Source organism: Manis pentadactyla, chromosome 13, assembly GCF_030020395.1.
Source record: "Manis pentadactyla isolate mManPen7 chromosome 13, mManPen7.hap1, whole genome shotgun sequence".
Classification (NCBI taxonomy): domain Eukaryota; kingdom Metazoa; phylum Chordata; class Mammalia; order Pholidota; family Manidae; genus Manis; species Manis pentadactyla.
The window spans coordinates 14,003,304-14,022,361 of NC_080031.1; the positions used below are offsets into that span (position 1 = coordinate 14,003,304).

A 19,058-nucleotide genomic window follows, 5' to 3' on the forward strand; every position below is an offset into this window, starting at 1 on the left:
TCTGAGAATTGCGGTTTGTAGCAGTAGGCTGCTTTCATTTTAGCTCGATTTCACAATCCTGGAGCTGGGAACCTTCATTTACGGGTATTTTCTCCAAAAATGGGTTACGTCCAACTGGATCAAGCACTGAGTTATGCTACTGTGCTCATGCAGAGAAGCATGTATCCTCTAAGACATCCACTGGCCAGCTTTGCTGAAAAGTGTCTCAGCAAGGTCCTTCCAAAACTATTTGACTCCACCAAACAGACCTCAGAGCACTCAGACAGCAGATGGGGTAGCCCCACAGCAACCCACTGAACAGACTAGCACAAAGAGAGTTCTCAGAGTCCAGATACGGGGGACATAGAAGCACTCTGTATACCACCATGCAGCATGTGAATACCAGGGTGATTAATAATAATCAGCTGACAGTAATGCTTTTAGTCTAGACCAGCCATGCCATGTCAGATTCAATCAGCCCTTTGGATACATCCTGTTTGCAGCAATCCTAACATGCAAAAAGCAGCTGTGAACAAAATGGTCTTCCCCCAAGTCTGTGTGGTCTGAAGCTTGATGTGAGGGAGGGAGAAGAAGGCCAGAGAGAAATATTGCACGTCCCTTTGTACGAGTCACTATCTGGTCCATAGTCATTAACTGGCAACTGGAGAGGCAGTGGAGACCAAAACCAAGCACCACGAGCAGGAGAGGGAGAAGGAACAATTAATTACACAAATGCAAAGCTAGACGCAACTGAAAAACAATGTGACAGAAGATCTACCCAAAGTTACGACATGGCTGCACCCCAAGCCACAGACTCGGCCTCATCGCATGTATGCACAGCAAGCCCCACGAGAAGGAAAGTTGTTCTTTTGCTTTGACCTGCCTGAGCAAAAAGATCCACATACACATGTGTGTATGTATTTAAATAGACATGCCTCCAAAAATAAAAAGAGAAAGGGGAAGACAAAACTGGTCCCACCCATCCCCTTCAGTCTGAAACACAAACAGCCAGGGGCCCTAAGAAGGAAGACTGAAGGTTCAGATCTTGCTCGGGACTTTCCCTGTGCAGGGCCTGCTGGTTACCCTAAGGCCTGCTGGGAGGAAGTGGGAGCCCGAACACTCCAGGATGACGACGTGTGTGGCCCGTGATGCCTACTGGGTGATCCTCCAGAGCACAGATGCCTTTGGGCTCCCCGGGGAGCCTCAGAGCAGGCAGTCGGGTCACTGAGCAGAAGTCACTAGCAGACCCGCCAGGCCTGACTTCTGGACCAAATCCCTCCACACAGCTCCTGGATGGGCTCTCTCCTCTTCCTCTTCCTGTCCGTAATTCTTTCACGTTTATCTAGGAGAAGAGTCACCTTCCTCAACTTTTTAGAAGCCAGTGAGTTCTTCCTGGATGAACAAATCCCTCCTTATAATGGACTGCACTTTTCTCAGAAACTAAAAAATTGGGACACTTTACTAGGAGGGCTGGGCCTCTGAGTGCTTATGTCCTGAACTTAAAAATTGGGTGTCCCCAACCTTTTTCGTGTTGTAAAGTCAGCCAGCTCTATTCTGAAGCATTCACTTCACTGTCTGAATAGTTTATCACTGTCATGGTAGCCCTGTCAACAAGAGTACCTTCTTTTGGAAGCCTCTGGCCACCTCTTTCCCTGATCCTCTGGTTAAATACACACTTTCACCACACTGCTGATGACCAGTTCCAAATAAACCATTGGTTAACCATCTTGTATCTTCCCAAACCAAAGAAGTGACAGGAGGCCAGACAGCCCAGGCTGAGAAGCATGGGTCATTCAGCTACCGCGCCAAGGCCTGCAGTCTGACCAGAAATACTCTGAGAGGGGACCACCAGGAGTCATGCTAAGCAAAGGGCCTTCCGGGAGGGTCACCTGAGCTGTTTTTATTTGATTGTGTTCTCCTTAAGCAAAATCCTCTCAAAGGAAATACAGCAAACCTTTAAAAATAACCATTTTCAACTCAAGTAACTATTTGGTAAAATGTTTTACCCAAATAAGAAATGTGATTGATCGTCCTGCCTGATGTCAGTCTTGGTCATTAGGATGAACATGGCTAAAATTCCATGATGGGAAGGAAGTTGTCAGTACCTAGACATCCTAAGATGGAAGACCTGAACATCCAGGAACGCACAAGGCCCACAGTGAGAAAAAAATACATGGGACCTGAAAAACTCACAAGGTTAGGTAATTCTTGGAAAGCCAAGAGCTTCTAGAGAAGAAATCTGACCTACCACGGCTGGTCCTCCCCATGCACATGTTGTCGGGGGTGACGACTTCTTGTTTGATAGCAAAGTAGTCAGTCTGCAAGGTGTCTGTCTGCAGAGGGTCCCGGAGAATGACGGAGGGGTAGTCGTTCTCATACTTGAGGGATAGGAGTTCCTCCGAGCTGATGGGGTGGAGCGTCTGGTAGGACTCTGTGATGAAACTGGGCTCTGAGAACTCCGAGGGGGGAACACACTGGGCGTGCTCGATACCATAGCCTGCAACAAATAGTGTGAGCAGTTGGAGAAAGGACACATTTGTACCTAAAACAAGCAGCTCGTCCCCACTCACACTGGCCCCGTGATGTGAAGCAAGCTGCCTACCTTTGAGAGAATGAAAGGGAAACATTTTAAGTCAGAAGGGCCTGGGTATTTAACCTTGCCCCATGACTTAATAGCTATAGCCCTTGACAACGTACTTCCCTTTTCTGACTTGATTTCCTCATCTCTAAAATCAGGCTGACTGCAGTCTTCCTTAGAGTGGTGTGAGGAAGATCCAACCAGAGCATATATGTAAAATGCCCAGCATTGTGGCACATGGGAACCTCTTGCAACATAGTAGTTAATGTTGTTTTTCCACTAAAAATCATAATCATGTAAAAAAGATAGAATGGAAACAAATCTGCTTAAGACTCCCTTTGAAAAGCAAGGCCATCAGATAAGAACAGCCCTACCCTAGTCCTCTTCCTCCAGCCACCTCTCTAGTACAGTTTGACATCACACACTGCGAGGGAGAAGCCTTTATTTTCTGTGACACAATCTAAGGCTGCATGGCACGCTCCTGAGGAAGGATTTCAGCAGAAGTGTGGTCGTACCTACTAGTAAAAGGGACAGAGTAATGAGGGCCACAACCATATCCCTGACCCAAACGTCTGACGGCCATCCCAGTACACAGGATCAAACAGGATCAAAGCTGAGGGGTCACACTGTAGTCTCCCCTTGGTACTTTCATGCTGAAGCCATCAGAGAAATCCTGGTGTGTAGGAGCTTGTAGGTTAATCAAACATGATTTGTGGAAATAACAAAATAAATAGCAAAGGGTCTCCATTTAAGAAAATATTAGTATCTGTAAAAATTGCCATGAAGTCGCCCGAGATCAACTGGGACAGGGGTCCTTGCTAAGTTCCCTTTATGATGGTCAAGGTGAAGGCAGAAAAGAGGGAGATGGACTTACTAATGAAGTAATCCGAGGTATAACGGGATTCTGGATAGGTAGGGTTGATTCCATTCACTTGATAAGGTTTCACGTCCTCTGCAACAGACAGGGTAGGCAACCCAACAAAGAGGTCAACACATAAGTAATGCTTGTGGCCAAAAAGGAACTTGGATGCAAGGACCGTGATGATCTCAGCCCCTCTTCTAAGATATCTGCACGCTCATTAACTGAGTTGGTGTCTGAATCTGCTCTGACTGGGGCCTTGTCTAAAGATGAGATCACAAAAAATATGGCTAAATTTATTATTTCAGTAGCTATGAAATGGAATTTCATATCTTGGAAAGTGCACCTGGGAGTAATAATCCCCCAGGGCTAGAAAGGCTTCCCACCATCACTCAGATGCACGGATACTACACAGGCATCTAAGGCCTGGCAACACTTGGGAAGTCACCAAAATCAGTCCCCAGCACTCCAGCTGATCAGTTCCAAAACTTGAGTTCCAAACCGATCGCTTCCAAAACATAACGTATTCAGAAATATGTTACGATCTTTTTAGATAGGTAGATTTTAGAGCCTCCACTTCTTCTAACAGATGTCTGGTTTGTGTTGTTTTTCCCATTGCCCTCATATTTCAAGTTCAAGCCCAGATAAGAAGCAGTACACTTGGTTAGGTGATTCTATTTGATGAAATATGGCAGGACTCATACAGAGACAGAGAAGAGCAATGAAACCTAACTGCTGCCAGGTGCCAACTTCCCCAGGAATGAGAAAGGAACGTAGAGGAAGGTAAATAAGCATAGAAACACTCCCCACTGAACTAAGGTGAGCTTGAGGATCCTCTAATTACCCTGCAATCAGATGGTGTGGCCTCTGATCATGGTATGGAGGGGTCTGATTATATTTCACTCTAAGAATCAGACATGAAAAGAGAGTCCTAGTTTGAGTCTGTCCTCAGGTATTTGAGAGCTTGTTGGGAGCACAGGCTGCTGGGAAAACAAGTTTATGCCTGTACAGAAAAACAGTTCCAGTTGTGAAAAAAAAGATTAAACTTTGCTTTAGTAGCTTATCAGATTGAAACATCCCCTGCACCTTTGGCCTCCCACCCCACCCCAAATAGCTATGTTCTTTCGGTGCTTGTGTTGCTCTCGTTTACTTACAGAACAAAAGCTGTAGCCTCAATACAAACACCTTGCTCAGATCTTCAAGAATCTCAAGAGAAATGACTCTTACTGCCTCTCTCAAATGGAAATAGGTGGGATGACAGGATTTCAGTTCTCAACCAGACTCCATTATTTCCTAGTTCTCCTGAATTGGCTTAAACTGTGCCTTTGCAGGAATATAGGCCAACCCTGTCTTTGGGGCCCAGAAGCTCCCCCATGAGTCCATGTTATTATACAAAGAACAAAGGGCAGGAAGTTAAATTGTAAAGACTAGGTTTAAGGAAATGAGTGATGCTGAGGGAACTACCTACCCGGTCCCATTTTACAGATGAGGACACTAACAGTGCATGCCCTTCCCATCTCCCGGGGTTGTTTTGAGAATCCAAAGAGAAAATGTATTTGAAAGCACTTTGTCAACAAGGAGGTGCTATGTAGATATTAATTACCACTACAATCAGAGGCAGGCTCAGTCACTCCAGAACACCTGGGCCACTCCATGTGGTCCAGGGCAACACATTAACAGAATGTGTTTGGGTAGCATGGTCTGGTAGAATCCACTGTTGTGTTTATAAGCCAACGGTTACAGCCAGTCTGTCATGAGCCTGCCATATCTTCTCCCTCTATAAACAGGTCGCTCATGTCAACACATACGAGTGGGCGTGCAGTTACCCAGAGAACATGTGGGTGCTTGGGGGCAGCCTATGCAGCTGCCCCACAATCCCGGGCAACAGCAGCCGCTGTGAGATTCACCTAGTTCTTGACTGTTGGTTTATTTATTTTTCAGCAGAAGCTCATGAGAAGGAAGAAAGATAACACTTCTGTACGCAGAGGAATCTAATTTGGGTCTCTCTTGAGCATTGCAAAGTGGAAAATATCCTTGAACAAAGGAAAGTATTATATGGAGTAAAAGTGCTAATCGTGAGCTGTGCTCCCTGCCCCCAGCATCTGCGCCAACACTTGGAGCTGGTGACCACAGAGAAAGGGTGGGCCTGGGTCAGGGAGGGCAGCAGGCTTCTAGGCTTACAGTCAGCTGGAGGGCACTGCAGACTGCTGGTAACTGCAATTTATTTTAAGAAAAAATACAGAAAAATACGCACAAAAACACCCAAGTTTGCTGCCTGCTGCTGTTTCTATACTCAGCCAGGACTGTGGTACGTGAGTCACTTGGTCCAAAAAGGTTGGAAGAGGCTGGCAGGGGAGGTCATGTCACTACAAGTTTGCAACACATGGCGCCCTGACATAACCCTAGTTTCTGTCCCAGATGAAAAAGGTGCTCCACACTCGTGCAATTCCAACCCAGAGGGCAGAGAAGCCCGTCTTATTAATAAGTTCTGAGAAACTAAGCTCTGTTGTAGATGCAGCCAGGTACCACACTGCCATGGATCAAGGGAGTGGGTATTAAGTTTGCCAGAAACAAAACCAAACAACAAACTATCTTGTTGCTGGCTATGGGCCCTGTCTTATTCAAAGCGTGCATGAGTCTAAGATAAAGATTGGGATCAGAATTTTGTATCCCAAGAAGCTTCAGAAGTACAATGTTGCTGAAGATTAAAATTTAAAACTCCAATACATAAAGAGAAAGTAACTAGCATTTATGGAGCACCTGCTGAACACATGTCTCCACAAGCCACATATGCTGTGATAGGACACCCCCAGACAATGGCATCGATGCCCCACAGCAGAGCACGTCCCTCACCTACTCTCCCAGCAACTCCACGCAAGTGTCCACCTCACTCTAGCCCACACATTTACCTTTCTGCAGGATCTCAAGATGTTCCCACAGGATGTCCCCAACAAAGTCCGGGGCCAGCTCGAGAAAGCAGTCTTTCCCCAGCGCACAGAGGGCTGCTCCGTTCATACAGAACTTCTGGAAGTCCACACCCTTCAGGCTGAACTCATTCACAGCCCACATCACCCAGTCCCGAACGTGGGTTTCTGTCCACTGCCGGGGGTCTGAGGGGAGAGATCAGATAAAGACCCAGCAGGTGAGCTTCCTAACTTCCACCCGAGCCTCAGACACCACACCGAAGGATCTGAACTTCACCAAGGATGTTCTCCGACTTACAGAGGTAGGAGGCACCAGCCTATAAATGCGTGCCATGGGGCCCTTGCATAGCCTTCTCCCCACATTCAACATCCCCACATTCTCTATCTTGCCAGCTAGGATATCACTATCATCAGCCAAAAAGTAACCCATGAGTTTCTCTACCCTCCATTCAGACAAAGTCCCCATGAATTTCCTCTCTTGCTGCCTTATTTCCATTAGACCTTTTTTTTTTTAAAGCCTGGGACAAGAGAATAAATGACTTCTTTAACAGCAATAATAACAAAGTCAAGCATGTTCTAGAGATTGCACTCACCCCTCCCACTCTTAACTTAAAATTTACTTGAGACCATTATTCTTAATTATTTTTATCTGAGCTAATTATGTTTAATAATAATCACAGCAATTAGCAAAAGTCATTCAAATGGCACTTAGTAATAACAACGTTATCAGGTGCCTCTATTTATTACACCAGATGTCATGTAAAGTATACACGTCTCACAAGCCCGCAATAAGTAGCACTGAAGAACAGACATATTCTCCAAGTGTGGCCCAAAGTTTAACGTGGTTACACTAGCCAATGACATTTATAAAGCTCAGATGATGGCAGGTTGTGGTGCCTACAATACACCTGCTCTCAAGGTTACCCCTTCAACCTAGCAGATGACTTTGTGAGATGTGGAAAAACCCAGGTGCCAGAATTCATTTTATTCTGCCTTGAGACCCTAAAAGCATGTTGAGCACTGCTGTCAGCTGAGGGGCGTGGCAGGTAGCATACCTGGGAAAAGGGTTACAGCTACATTCAGTCTCTATCGAAGGCTTCGGTCAATGAGGGCTAGAAGCATCTTATGTAGCAATCTAAAGACTGGCCTGGTCTGAAGGCAGCATTACTCTTACTCAGTAGAAAAGGGTTATTTCTGCTCTCACTTGTTCAGGAAATGGCACTTGGTAAAGGCCAGTGTTCTCCAGGCATTTCTCCTTTCTGACAACTCTAGCCTCTGAGCAAACCCTTTCAGGTGAGAACACCCAAGTATGAACCCATTTCACCAAAGCACATTGGAAAAAAAAGAACAATCAGCAAATTCCAAGAAAAGTAGCTCGCTGAGTTCATCCAACGGTGGCCTAGATTGACTCTAAGACCATGGTTTTCCTAACTTGTCTGTACTCTGGAATCCCTTGAAGAGTTTCAAAACAACTGATGCTACCAGTAATTGTGACCAAATTGGTCTGGGATATGGCCTGGGTTGTGGAACTTTTTGAAGATCCTGACTTTAATGTGCAAACAAGTTTGGGAACCACCGCCCTAAGAACAGGCTGGTGGCGACAAACCTGGGAGATGGAGAAGCATCAGCAGGTGTCTAGGACTGTTCTGAGAGACGTCTGCAACAACTTGTGACTGCTGACTAAAGTGTGCTTAATATAATGTCTATCTCACACTACAGGTCCAGAGAAAACTAACGGGGCCTAAGAGTCCAATCCCATCCTCTCCAAATACACAACATACCTTTTGGGATTCCCAGTCGTTGCTGCTCTTTAGAGAAACCACTGAAAGTAGCTTTCAGTGCTTGAGACATCATTTCCTTGCTGCTTGGAGTTAAGAGTGGGACATCAGCACATTCCATATCTGTAAGAAAAAAAATAGCATATGAATAATAAAACTACACAGGTGATAGGTGGTTAGCTACACTTATTGTGAGCATCAAGTCATTATATTGTACACCTAATAGTCAATTATATCTCAATTTAAAAAAACTTAAATAGGTAATTAACCACCCATAACATATAACACGGCAGGAAGAAGACAAGCTGAGAAATAGCTGTACAAACATCCTTACCAGGACAGGTAAAATTTGGGGGGCTTTCCACAGTGTGCTAATCCTGAGTCTTGCCTAGAATGTTCTTCACCCCTGACAAAATAATATGCCTATTCTCTCTGCATAGGTCTCCTAATTCACCAGTAGTCCCTTGCTTATCCTCCACTTTCACTGAGAGTATTAATGCTACTACATACCTCCAGTTACCTATGGAAGGAAATCACAATATTCATCCATTCAAACACTAATTATTTAGCACTTGCTATGTGCAGGCAATTAGGGAAACAGCAGTGAATAACACAGACATGATTCCTAGCCTCAAGGAGCTTCTGCAGGGGATTAGGTCATTAAAAAATTATTCACACAAGTAAACATTCAATTGCAATGTCAATAAGGGCTTGATTTGAGAAGCAGAATATGAAATGCTAACATAGAAGAGGAATTCCTGCAAGTCTAAAGGGATCAGAGAAGGCCACCCCTTAGGACAAGAGAGATGTTTGACCTGAGATCTAAAGGAAGAAAGGGAGTTCAAAAAAGAAAAAATACTGCAGACCAGCAGTTCTCAAAGTGTGGTCCCCAGACCAGCTGCATCAGCATCATCTGGAAACTGTTAGAAATGAAAATTCCCAGCACTACTCCAGACCTCCTGAATCAGAACCTCTGGGTGTGCAGCTCAAAGACCTGTGCTTTTCACACAGAATCCAGGTGATCCTGATGACCATTAAAGTTCAAGGACCATGACCCTACTTAAAGGAAAGAGCATAAATGAAGGTCATGAGATGGGGAGGAAGGGAACCTTGGCCTGTTCTAGTATCAAAAAGGTCAATGAAGTCAGAGTAGAATATCAGAAGGACAATGGCTTGAAATGAGGTTAAGGAATTTATAATTTCATCTTAAGTAAAACAGAAAGTCACCGAGAGTGTTGGGCAGAAGAACGTCAAGGTTACATTTTGTTTTATCCACCAATAGTGCACAAGGGTTCCACATCCTTGTCAGCACTTGCTATTTTCTGTTTTTTTTACAGTAGTCATCCTAATGGATGTGAAATGGTTATCACATTATACTTTTGCTTTGCATGTCCTTAAACAATTAGTGATGTTTAGTCTCTTCCCATGTGCTTATTGGCCATTTGTGCACATTTCTTTGGAGAAACATCCATTCAAGAATTTTGCTCATTTTTAATAAAGTTGTTTGGTTTTTTGTTGCTGAGTTTTAGGAGTTGTCTAATACCTAAAAGAGTTGAAATAGGGTCTCAAAGAGATATTTGTACACTTATGTTTACAGCAGCATTATTCACAATACCTCAAATGTGGGGCAACCCAAGTGTTCATCAACAGATGAATGGATAAACAAAATGTAGCACATGCACACAATTGAATATCATTCAGCCTTAAAAAGGAAATGCTGACATATACCATGAAATGGATGAATCTTCAAACTCTACTAAGTGAAATAAGGCAGTTACAAAAAAGACAAAATATGTCATGTATAGAATAGTCAAATTTATAGCAACAGAAAGTAGAATGGCGGTTGCCAGGGCCTGGAGGAAGGAACGAATGGGGAGTCACCATTTAATGGGTACAATTTCAGTTTTACAAGATGAAGAGAGCTCTGGAGATGGTAATGATGGCTGTACAACATCACAAATGTATTTGATACCACTGAACTGTACATTTAAAAATGGTTAAGGTGGTAAATTTTACGTTGTTGTTGTTGTTAACTGCAATAAAAAATGGGGGAAAAAAAGAGATCTTAACTGTTCTGTAAAGATGGCTTAGGAGGCAATCATGAATGGATGTGGAAAAACTTGTTAAAAAGTTGTTGTACTGCCTGCGGTGAGAGGTGACGGTGGCTTTGACTAGGAAGGGGGCGATGCAGATAATACAAATGGACTAATTTGAAAGGCACACAAAGGTAATACCTACCCATAAAACCTGATTTACACGGGTGGTGAAGAGTGAAGTATCAAAATGTGCAAAGGCTCAAGTGTGTCATCCTTCGCTATGCCCATGTGTGTCTTTATCTCTGCTATGTCTTAATCCCTCTTGTACTTGCAGCCCATGTGGAAAGTAAAGATACATAAATATGGGTCAAGTTAAAAATCTTCTGAGTTCACCTCCAGCACAATTTCTCACAAAAAACCAACTAGCCAACCTGTGACCTTTAGGCAGTGATATACACTTTACTGCAGTAATTTCTAGAAGCCCTCTTCCTCACCTTTCTGGATATACCTCATGTGAAACTGTCTTATAAAACGGCTGAGTTCCAAGCATGGTTACTGGAGCAGTTCCTCACCTAGCCATCTATAAACCCTGGCCAGTTAAAAAATTCCCTGGACATACATAACATGTTATTGGCTGAACAGAATGGATACATATATGGAAAAAGATGACAACTGATAAAATCTGGAAGAAAAAGAAGAGCAAATATATTGCCTCTGAATATCAAAATGAATGGAAATTACATTGCATGAGAAAAAGGCAGGCAGCACTTTCCCTCTAGCTGGCTTTGAGCAATGCTGTCAGGAACCTGCTTGGAATCCCGGCTCTACCCTGGAAGAACTGCAGCTGCTCCCTAGGCCCTGCTACCAATGAGCAATCTGAAGTTCAGGAAAGTGGAGAGTTTGGGCTGCCCTGGGACAGGCCCAAAAAAGTCTAGTGGAAAAATCAACATGCTTCCAGGAAGGTTGACAAAATGATGGAAAATCCCAGATTGTTAGAAGGGAAAAATGGGGGGAGGGAATAAAATGTTGATTACATAACATTCAGCCCTCCAAACAATGGAGTAATCATCAAATGAATCACTAAGAAAGACATGAATGCTCCCGCTCCATTCCCCCTCTACAGGCTCAAGAACCCAGAAGTGGCAGGCCCAGAAATGCCTCTAGTTAGAGTAGAAGTCAGTTTTACCCCAGAGAAAGAGACCGTATTTAACCGGAGAGAACTGCTTCTGAAACAAGGGATCAGGACAGCATCCCAGTTCCCAGCACAGGAAGGACCAGGGGGGCCAATCAGTGAATGTTTAGTGAATTAAATGTTTTCCAAATTTGAATCAACTTGCTTTCCCTTCACTCTCATCCAACATAAATTCATGAACTTGCACTGTGTGGGTTTTGTTTTGTGTGTTTGTTCCCTTCATTAGATTTATGACTCGATGAAAAGGACTTTACTGATGGCGGAATTGGCCAGGACAACACATGTGGAAACTACAGGCCAGGCCAAACGGACGAGCAGTGGTTCTGCTACAAGTTGGAACTGAAGGAGACCAGCCAGGAGGCTCCAGGCATCTTCTGAACTGAAAAGCGTGGGCAGTCTACCACCAAGGTGACATGAAGGCCAAGGGCGACAGCAAAAAGCCTGAGAAAGAGGTTTCCTGGAGTCAGTTTCCTACAGCTCCACATATGCGAGCGTGGTGTGGACAGGACCACTGGGCTGACAACACTCTGTGCTCATTTCTGCTTCCTGTCAGGGGCCAGCATTTCCAGGTTCTCACTAGTTCTCTCCAAAGGAAGATGCTGGAATGACTGTCTGTCTACCTCAAAGCCATCACCCAAAGCCCATCCATGGGCAGCTGCACCTGGCTCTGCCCGTCTGAAGACCCAAAGGACTGGACTTGTAGAAAAAGTGCTCACAGCCCAGCTGGTGAAAGCAAATCCCACTCACTTAGGATACCTGCATTTGGACTTCATGAGCTCAGGAAAAGGTATATCATTGCCCTGGACACAAAGGAGTCAGACAAGAAAGTCAGAGCATATCCGTTTATGAAATGTGTGATTTTGGTTTTTAAAAAAAAAATCAAATCTCCTCTATAAGTAATTGAGCAATTAGCCAGGACTATCTTTTTCAGTAACACAGGCAATGCATTTAAATGACTGAATAATCACATTCAAAAGTGGATGTTAATTTAAAATATTAAACTTTTTCATGTAAAATATGAATGCAAAAATTCCCTCTGTGTTGCTGGTTTATGACTGTAGCAGTTGTGTTAGTCACACTGATCAACAACAATAATGAAATCATTACACAGATGGAGAAACTGATGTGCTTTGGCCCAAACAGGCATTCTCTGTTTTTCTTACCATACTTCATCTCTATTGCCTTTTGCATTAAGTACCAAATATTTCTAATTTTAGGAACAGCATGCAAAAATTAACCAATGCCTCCATAGGCATTAATTAATTGTATTTTATGAACAAGTACTAAAATTGTCTTTATGTTAATAATTAGAATTTCAGTATCTTAAATTCAAATAAAACATTTGTCTCAAAATGCTGAGAATCCGATCTGGAGATATACTATGCCAATACAGTGGAGACTGTAAACACAGTGCACTAGAAACTGAAAACATAAATATCTTACAAGTATATCAGATCCATACAAGTATACCCCTGATTATTCCTCAGGACCCTCAATCTGAGTTAATATTTGTAAGGCTTACCCTAAGTTTCTGAGAGGAGAGTTGTGCAGAGAACAAATTACCAAATTCTGTCTTACCAAGATTGCCCAGTACCGAGGCGGAAATGAGCAGGTAGCTTCAGTAGGGACATAAAGAGCCAGTGGCATTCAATACAGGGAAACATCTGCTCATTTTCATTGTGGCCTAATCCTGAACAAAAGCTTAGACACACCCCACAGACGTTTTAAGTCAAATGTAGGACAAAGGTTTTGATTCCCTTACATGTAACTCACAGTTAAGGGCTGTTCAATGTCCAAGATTCCATCGAGGCCATTTCATGGGACCTTTCATAGCATTCTTTCAAACTGTCTAAAACCCAATGGCTCAAATCAACAATGCTGCATAGAATCTAAACCTGAAGTGGCATTTGTTCAGGAGGAGTTCCAGACATAAGGCCTTTCACCTGAGAAGTTTCTGCTCTCACCATTATGAAATAAATGATTTAAAAAGACGGAGCATCTGGGATTTCAGGTGATGAGTGATACAGTCAAGGTGTATCATGTGACCATTAGGCCAAACCCTTGCAGATGATCATGGTGATAACTAGCTGCATGTAGTGAGTACTGTCCCCATCAATGCAGCATGAAGGCACCACCAAGAATTAATATACCCTTTACATCTGAAAACCACTTTATAGTTCACCAATACTCTTCATCCATTATTCCACAATATCCCCACAACTTGAAGCTTCTGAGGGGCCCGGGAAGGTATCACGGGATCCCTTTTACACCAAGCCTGCGAGAAACCAAAAGCTTGACCTCAAGTCACAGAGCCGTGACTTTAACTCTTGAACCCGAAGTTTTTCTACTCGATCCCACTGCTGCTGCAGATAGGAAAAGATCAGAGATTCAAGAAAACTAAACTTTACAACTGAGAGAGAGAAAGGGGGACTTGTAGTTCTTAGTTTGGAAATTAGATATATTTTTCAATAGAAATAATGAAAACCTTAAACAAAACCATTCCTGGATTGAATAAACCCAGAATTTCATATGCCTACCCCCACAAAGACATAATTAAAAGCTATTTACAGAATCATCTATGATCTTTCCCTGTCTTGGAACTGAGGGTAGTGAGGCTTCCTTCCTTCCATACAAAGTGACACAGGTTAAATGACAACCCGGCTTCCTTCCCTGTCTGTGTTTACCCGAGTCACCCTGATGGGTGCCCAAAATATAAAGTTAATTAGTTCCATGAAGTTCTACTGAAATCTGTTTCTCAAAATGAAAGAAAACCAAGAAGAAATATTTTATTTTATTATGGTATCACTAATATACAATCACATGAGCAACACTGCAGCTACTAGATTCCCCCCACTATCAAGTCCCCACCACATACCCCACCACAGCCACCCTCCATCACCATAGCAAGACGCTATAAAAAATACGGAACGCTTCGTGAATTTGTGTGTCATCCTTGCACAGGGGCCATGCTAATCTTCACCATATTGTCCCAATGTTATTATATGTATTGCTGAAGCGAGCACAAGAAGAAATCTTCTAGTGCATACAAGGAGGAAAGAGGAACAACTGTCCCAAATGAAAAGACAGGATTCTGAAGACAAAGAAAAAAGACATAGTGGGACATGCATCGGGCTTGATTTTTGGCTCACTGGTCAAAATCCATGGATTCCCCTCTCAGTTTTGCCACTAATATACTCACACTGGGTAAGTCACTTGATTAATCAAGGCATGGCGAAAAAGAAGTCTGTTAATAGGCAGTGTCTATATCCCTCATAGAGTTTTAAAGTTTTTTATTATGGCAATTTTCAAACATACACCAAAGTACAGAGAAGAGTATTCAAAATCTATCAACATTACTAGTTTTTATTTCTTCTCCTTCCCCACACTGAAGAACTGTAAAGCTAATCCCAGATATGTACCTACAAGTGTTTTTTGTGACAAGGATATTTTTGAGATCATACTATGAAAGCTTACATGAGACAGATAAACTCATGGAAAAAGAAAGTAAGGCTTCAAATTATTGTCCACGGTGCTCAACTCTTGGTCTACATTTCATTTATTGGCCCACCTGCACCACAGAACTGCTCTTAAAGCAACACAATCATGATCTAGAAGATGAACTTGGATCAGAGAGAGACGATTTCAAATCAAGTGATAAGCCAAGGCCTATGATAGCCATGTTCTACAAGCAGAAGACCACAGGTTCATTCTTCCTTACTGTTAATGTCCTCGTGAACTTTTAACTATAGGTAGCAGCGTGCAAAGAAAAGGGGGCTGGGGATTCTGGCAAGCACCCAAAGGACAGTTGCCAAACTGCCTAAAACAAGTCCCAGCCAAAGAGAGAAGGTGCCTTAATTCCTTCAGATCAATAGAAATAGAAAAATGGCTGTGGCCAAATAACTCTGACTCCAGGATTAACTGTCCCCAGAAAGTTGTTATCCATCTCAAAGAGGGCTAACCCAATGAAGACATTACTATCTCAGAAGAATGTGAAGGGAAATCTCAAAAACTATCTCTATGGTCCTCTGTCTCTCATTCATGGAAGAGTGCTCTAGAACTAGGGATGAAAGGCCCTCTGTGTCCTATACTTCAGACTCCAAGTCCTGTTGAAGATCCTAGAAACGTGGCAGGTAGGACTTCCAGCTGAGGGGGCAGGTATAATGCACAGAGCTTCTGGCTAAGGTTAATGCAAAGGGAAATAAGTGTCCCTCCCCAGGTCTGTTTCCATAAGCCTAATGATGGAACAGAGCAAAGAAGGACAAGCAGGAGCTTGGCTCAGTGAAAACTTAAGTAAGAAAAGGCTTAGTGCCCTTGTTGGGCCACCCATCCCAACCGCGGTCCATCACTGCCCCTAACAATGGGACACCATGAATCCCCACTATGTTAGGGACACATACAACTGGGCTCCTGCCCATCTCTTAATACCCAACCCCTCAAACTCACCAGCCAATAAAAAAAACAAGAAGGGAGAAAGAAGCTGCATAGAAAATCTCCAAGTCACCCTTCAATGACCTGACTGACCAAAAATGCAATCCAGTCTCCAATTTCAGCAGCTCGATTCTGCTGCCAATGCACACAGCCACCAGGGAATGCACACTGCTTGGGTACAACATGCCAGCACAGAGGTAAATGCCTCTTCACAGAGGGAAGCGGCCTCAGGACCAAAGAGGCGGTCCTCTGAGGGGCAAGCGTGGTCCAAGCTGTGCCGGAGGCTGGCCAGTCTGGCAGCCAGGCCTGGGAAAGAAGCCTACAGAGAGGCTGAGCCCACCGAACATCTGTAGGAAGTGACTTCAGCCCTCTCACGTCTTCCCTTCATCCACCCCCTGCCCCATCCCCCCAAAAGGAGTTTTAACACATTATAACCACTAAAGTCCTGAGGATTTGGTGAGTCACCAGGCTCACACATGGTTCCAATGAGCCCTTGACCATTACATGGTAGGGGGGCAGCAAAAACAAATGAAAGCAGTTGTAATTCGGCAGCGCCGGGGTTCAGATCTGCCAGACAAAAAGGATTGCAGGCATGTTCCCAAATCCGTTCAGGCACCTGACATGCAAAAGCTATTTTTAATCACTGGATTTATTTCTTTCCTACCCCCTCCACCTTAGCAAATGCTTGGAAGTCAGAGCAAAACCCAAATCAGCTCCAGGTGTTCAGGGAAACCCAGAGAGGCTCTTCCGTTCCAGAATCTGAGCCAGAAAGTACAACTGTCCCCCAGGTCCTGCAGCTAAATTTTCTTGCTCTTTCCCTAGAATAGCTCAGATCTTCCTCCTTAAACACTGGGCGAATAATGCCTGCAAGAGGAAATATTTGAATGAATGTGCCCTAAAGTCATAGGAATGACTCCTAAATGTGTGTTTTCTCTAGCAATCCTTGCAAGGGAAGGTGCATGAGATGAGGTCAAAGACCACTGAGATGGCGCATTCTCTCATTCTCTAGGATTCTCTACTTGCCTTGCAGTGGGGATTAAATTAGATGCGTTCTACAATGCCAAAGCCTAATACTTTGTATTAGTAGGTGCTCAATGAATTATCAGTGAATCAAACTGAACTGAAAGGTGTCTTGTAAAAAAGAAAGACTAAAAAAAGTGTATGATGTTATTTCCAAATGCTTAGAGAGACAGCAAGGAGAAGGAATCTGGCAATTTCCCAAGTACAACTAAGCAACTGAGAAAATGAGAAAAAATGAATGCAAAAATCTGATTCTGAGATAGAAATGGAAATCTGAATCTCTCTCTTTGTTTTCACAGAATAGACTGATTTCTTACCTATTCTGCAACCTCCAATCTGCTACAGGGGAAATCTTTTTTGTAGCAATAATCATCTAAATATGTGTTTTGCCATGACAACACCTCACAGCTGCAGGATCCCATGGACCTAAGATACCTTTTGGTTTTAAAAACTTCCTAAGAGTGTCATTTGAGAGTCATGGCACAAAACAAAATTGTGATTCTGTGCTCAAAACTTTTTTCTGTATGTTTGCCATTTGCCAAAACGCGAGTTGCTTTTTACCCTAGTCATCACATGCCCTTAAATGGATGACACTCTCATAGCTGAAAAGAACGTTTTAACTGAGATAGGATTTCCGTACACAAGGCCCACCTCAGTGAAATACTTTAAAGAATAAAGGTCTTACAATGATCATTTAAAGCCATTTACAGAGTGCTTCACATGTTTCAAATCATTTCCCACATAGATGATTACACTTGACTACCACCACACTGTGCATTTTACAAGTCCTGAATGTCCCAGAACAGTGTGACTACTTTGTCATGGAAAACACAGAATCAAGACTCCATATTGTCCAGGAGAGAAGTTCAAACTGGGCCCTGTCGACTCCAAAGCTTTGTGGATAACTGCACTGATTCTGATCAGTTCTTCCCAGCAAGGGCAAAGTCCTGCCCTGCCTTAAGTTAGAATACTCATGACAGAGTCAGAAGGCTTTTGGTACCAACATGGCATAGGATAACCCCACTCAAGAAGAACACAGAAAATATCTGACATCCTATATCTTGCTATGATCCCAGGTTCACTCTCTGAGATCCTGAAGATGCTAAATAATCGGGCTAGCCAATTCATTTTAATTTCATTTGGATCCTCCCTACAATTTTCAGTATTGCTATCTGAACAGAATTTTACATTTTAGAAAATGTTTTCTCCCCTATGCTAACATGATCCTGGAATCAACCAAGTTGTTAGTATTCTCTCCACCCTACAGGTGGGGATATGGAGGCTTACAAAGTTTCCTTAAGTGATTTAATCAAGATGATCAAGCCAGTCAAGTGAAAAGAACCAGCCCTCAACCCCAGATCCTAAGACACTAAAGCCAAGTGTTTCCTACCAGTACCTATTAGCAGAATGAAAAGCAGGGGAGGCAGAAGTGATGGACACAAGGACATTTCGTTTCTTCCATCACTGCCATCAGTGAGCCCAACCTTTCTGGAAAAGGGAAGCGCCTCGGTTCCTGGGGCTCTGCGGACAGCAGCTGCAGCGTCAGGGCTTCCGGCTCCAAGGGCGTCCTCCCCAGTCCGGGCCGGCCCAGAGCCCACCTGCCAACTTGGTCTGGGGGCAAGACAGGCACCGGGGGCGTGGTGGTGGGGGGTACTCCTGGGACTCACTGGGGAGGCTGAGCTGGTCAAAGTGGAGGACGAGGTGTTTTCCCCACGGGCAGAGGAAAAAAATCTGCGCAAACAAATGCAGTGGAGCCCGTGTATTTAGGCTGGAAGAGGTGAAGTTTTTCTGCACTTCTGAACTGTTTTCTCAAGGGCGGCCTCGCCCTCCCACGCAGGAAACAAACCCAGAGGCAGGCCTCTCCCGGGGAGGGCTCCCGTCGCTGAGGGCTCGCCCAGGGAAGCAGAGGAAGGGGGTCTTGAGGGAAGGGGTGGGCGGCAGCGTCCACCTGGGCGCAGAGAGGGCGGAGCTGCGAGAGGAGGCGCAGGGGCGGGGCCGGGAGCGCCGGGGGCAGCCCGGAGGGCAGGGGAGAGGGGCAGAAGGGAGGGCGCAGAGGAAGCGAACCTCGGAAAATTTTAAACCAGGAGGATAAGCAGCCAGGCGGCAGAGTGGAAGTAGGCTGGGAAGAGCCAGCGACTTACTCCCCAATGAATGATGTTCAGAAAGCAGCATTTGTCCATGAATTTTGAGAGGGAATTCTCTCTCCACTTTCTTATTTATTTATACATTATATAAATGCATTTTTAAACCAAAAAAGGACCATT

General features: G+C 44.0%; 1 protein-coding gene and 1 non-coding gene across 8 annotated transcripts in view; both read right to left on the bottom strand.

The window, feature by feature from the left end:
* Positions 1-19,058, bottom strand: part of ETS1 (ETS proto-oncogene 1, transcription factor) — a 125,091-nt gene that overhangs the window by 23,681 nt on the left and 82,352 nt on the right. For 6 of the 7 annotated variants that reach the window (XM_057491036.1, XM_057491039.1, XM_036930010.2 and 3 more), the window contains 4 exons: positions 8,122-8,241; positions 6,326-6,526; positions 3,432-3,509; positions 2,228-2,476 (listed from right to left, as the gene is read on the bottom strand). In XM_057491036.1, coding sequence (XP_057347019.1) covers positions 2,228-2,476; positions 3,432-3,509; positions 6,326-6,526; positions 8,122-8,241 — 648 coding nt within the window. The remainder of the gene's footprint in view (positions 1-2,227; positions 2,477-3,431; positions 3,510-6,325; positions 6,527-8,121; positions 8,242-19,058) is intronic. The other variant, XM_057491038.1, reaches the window with a different exon arrangement.
* Positions 14,263-14,369, bottom strand: LOC118934677 (U6 spliceosomal RNA). The gene has a single exon (XR_005033545.2). It is a non-coding gene; the product is annotated as a U6 spliceosomal RNA (small nuclear RNA).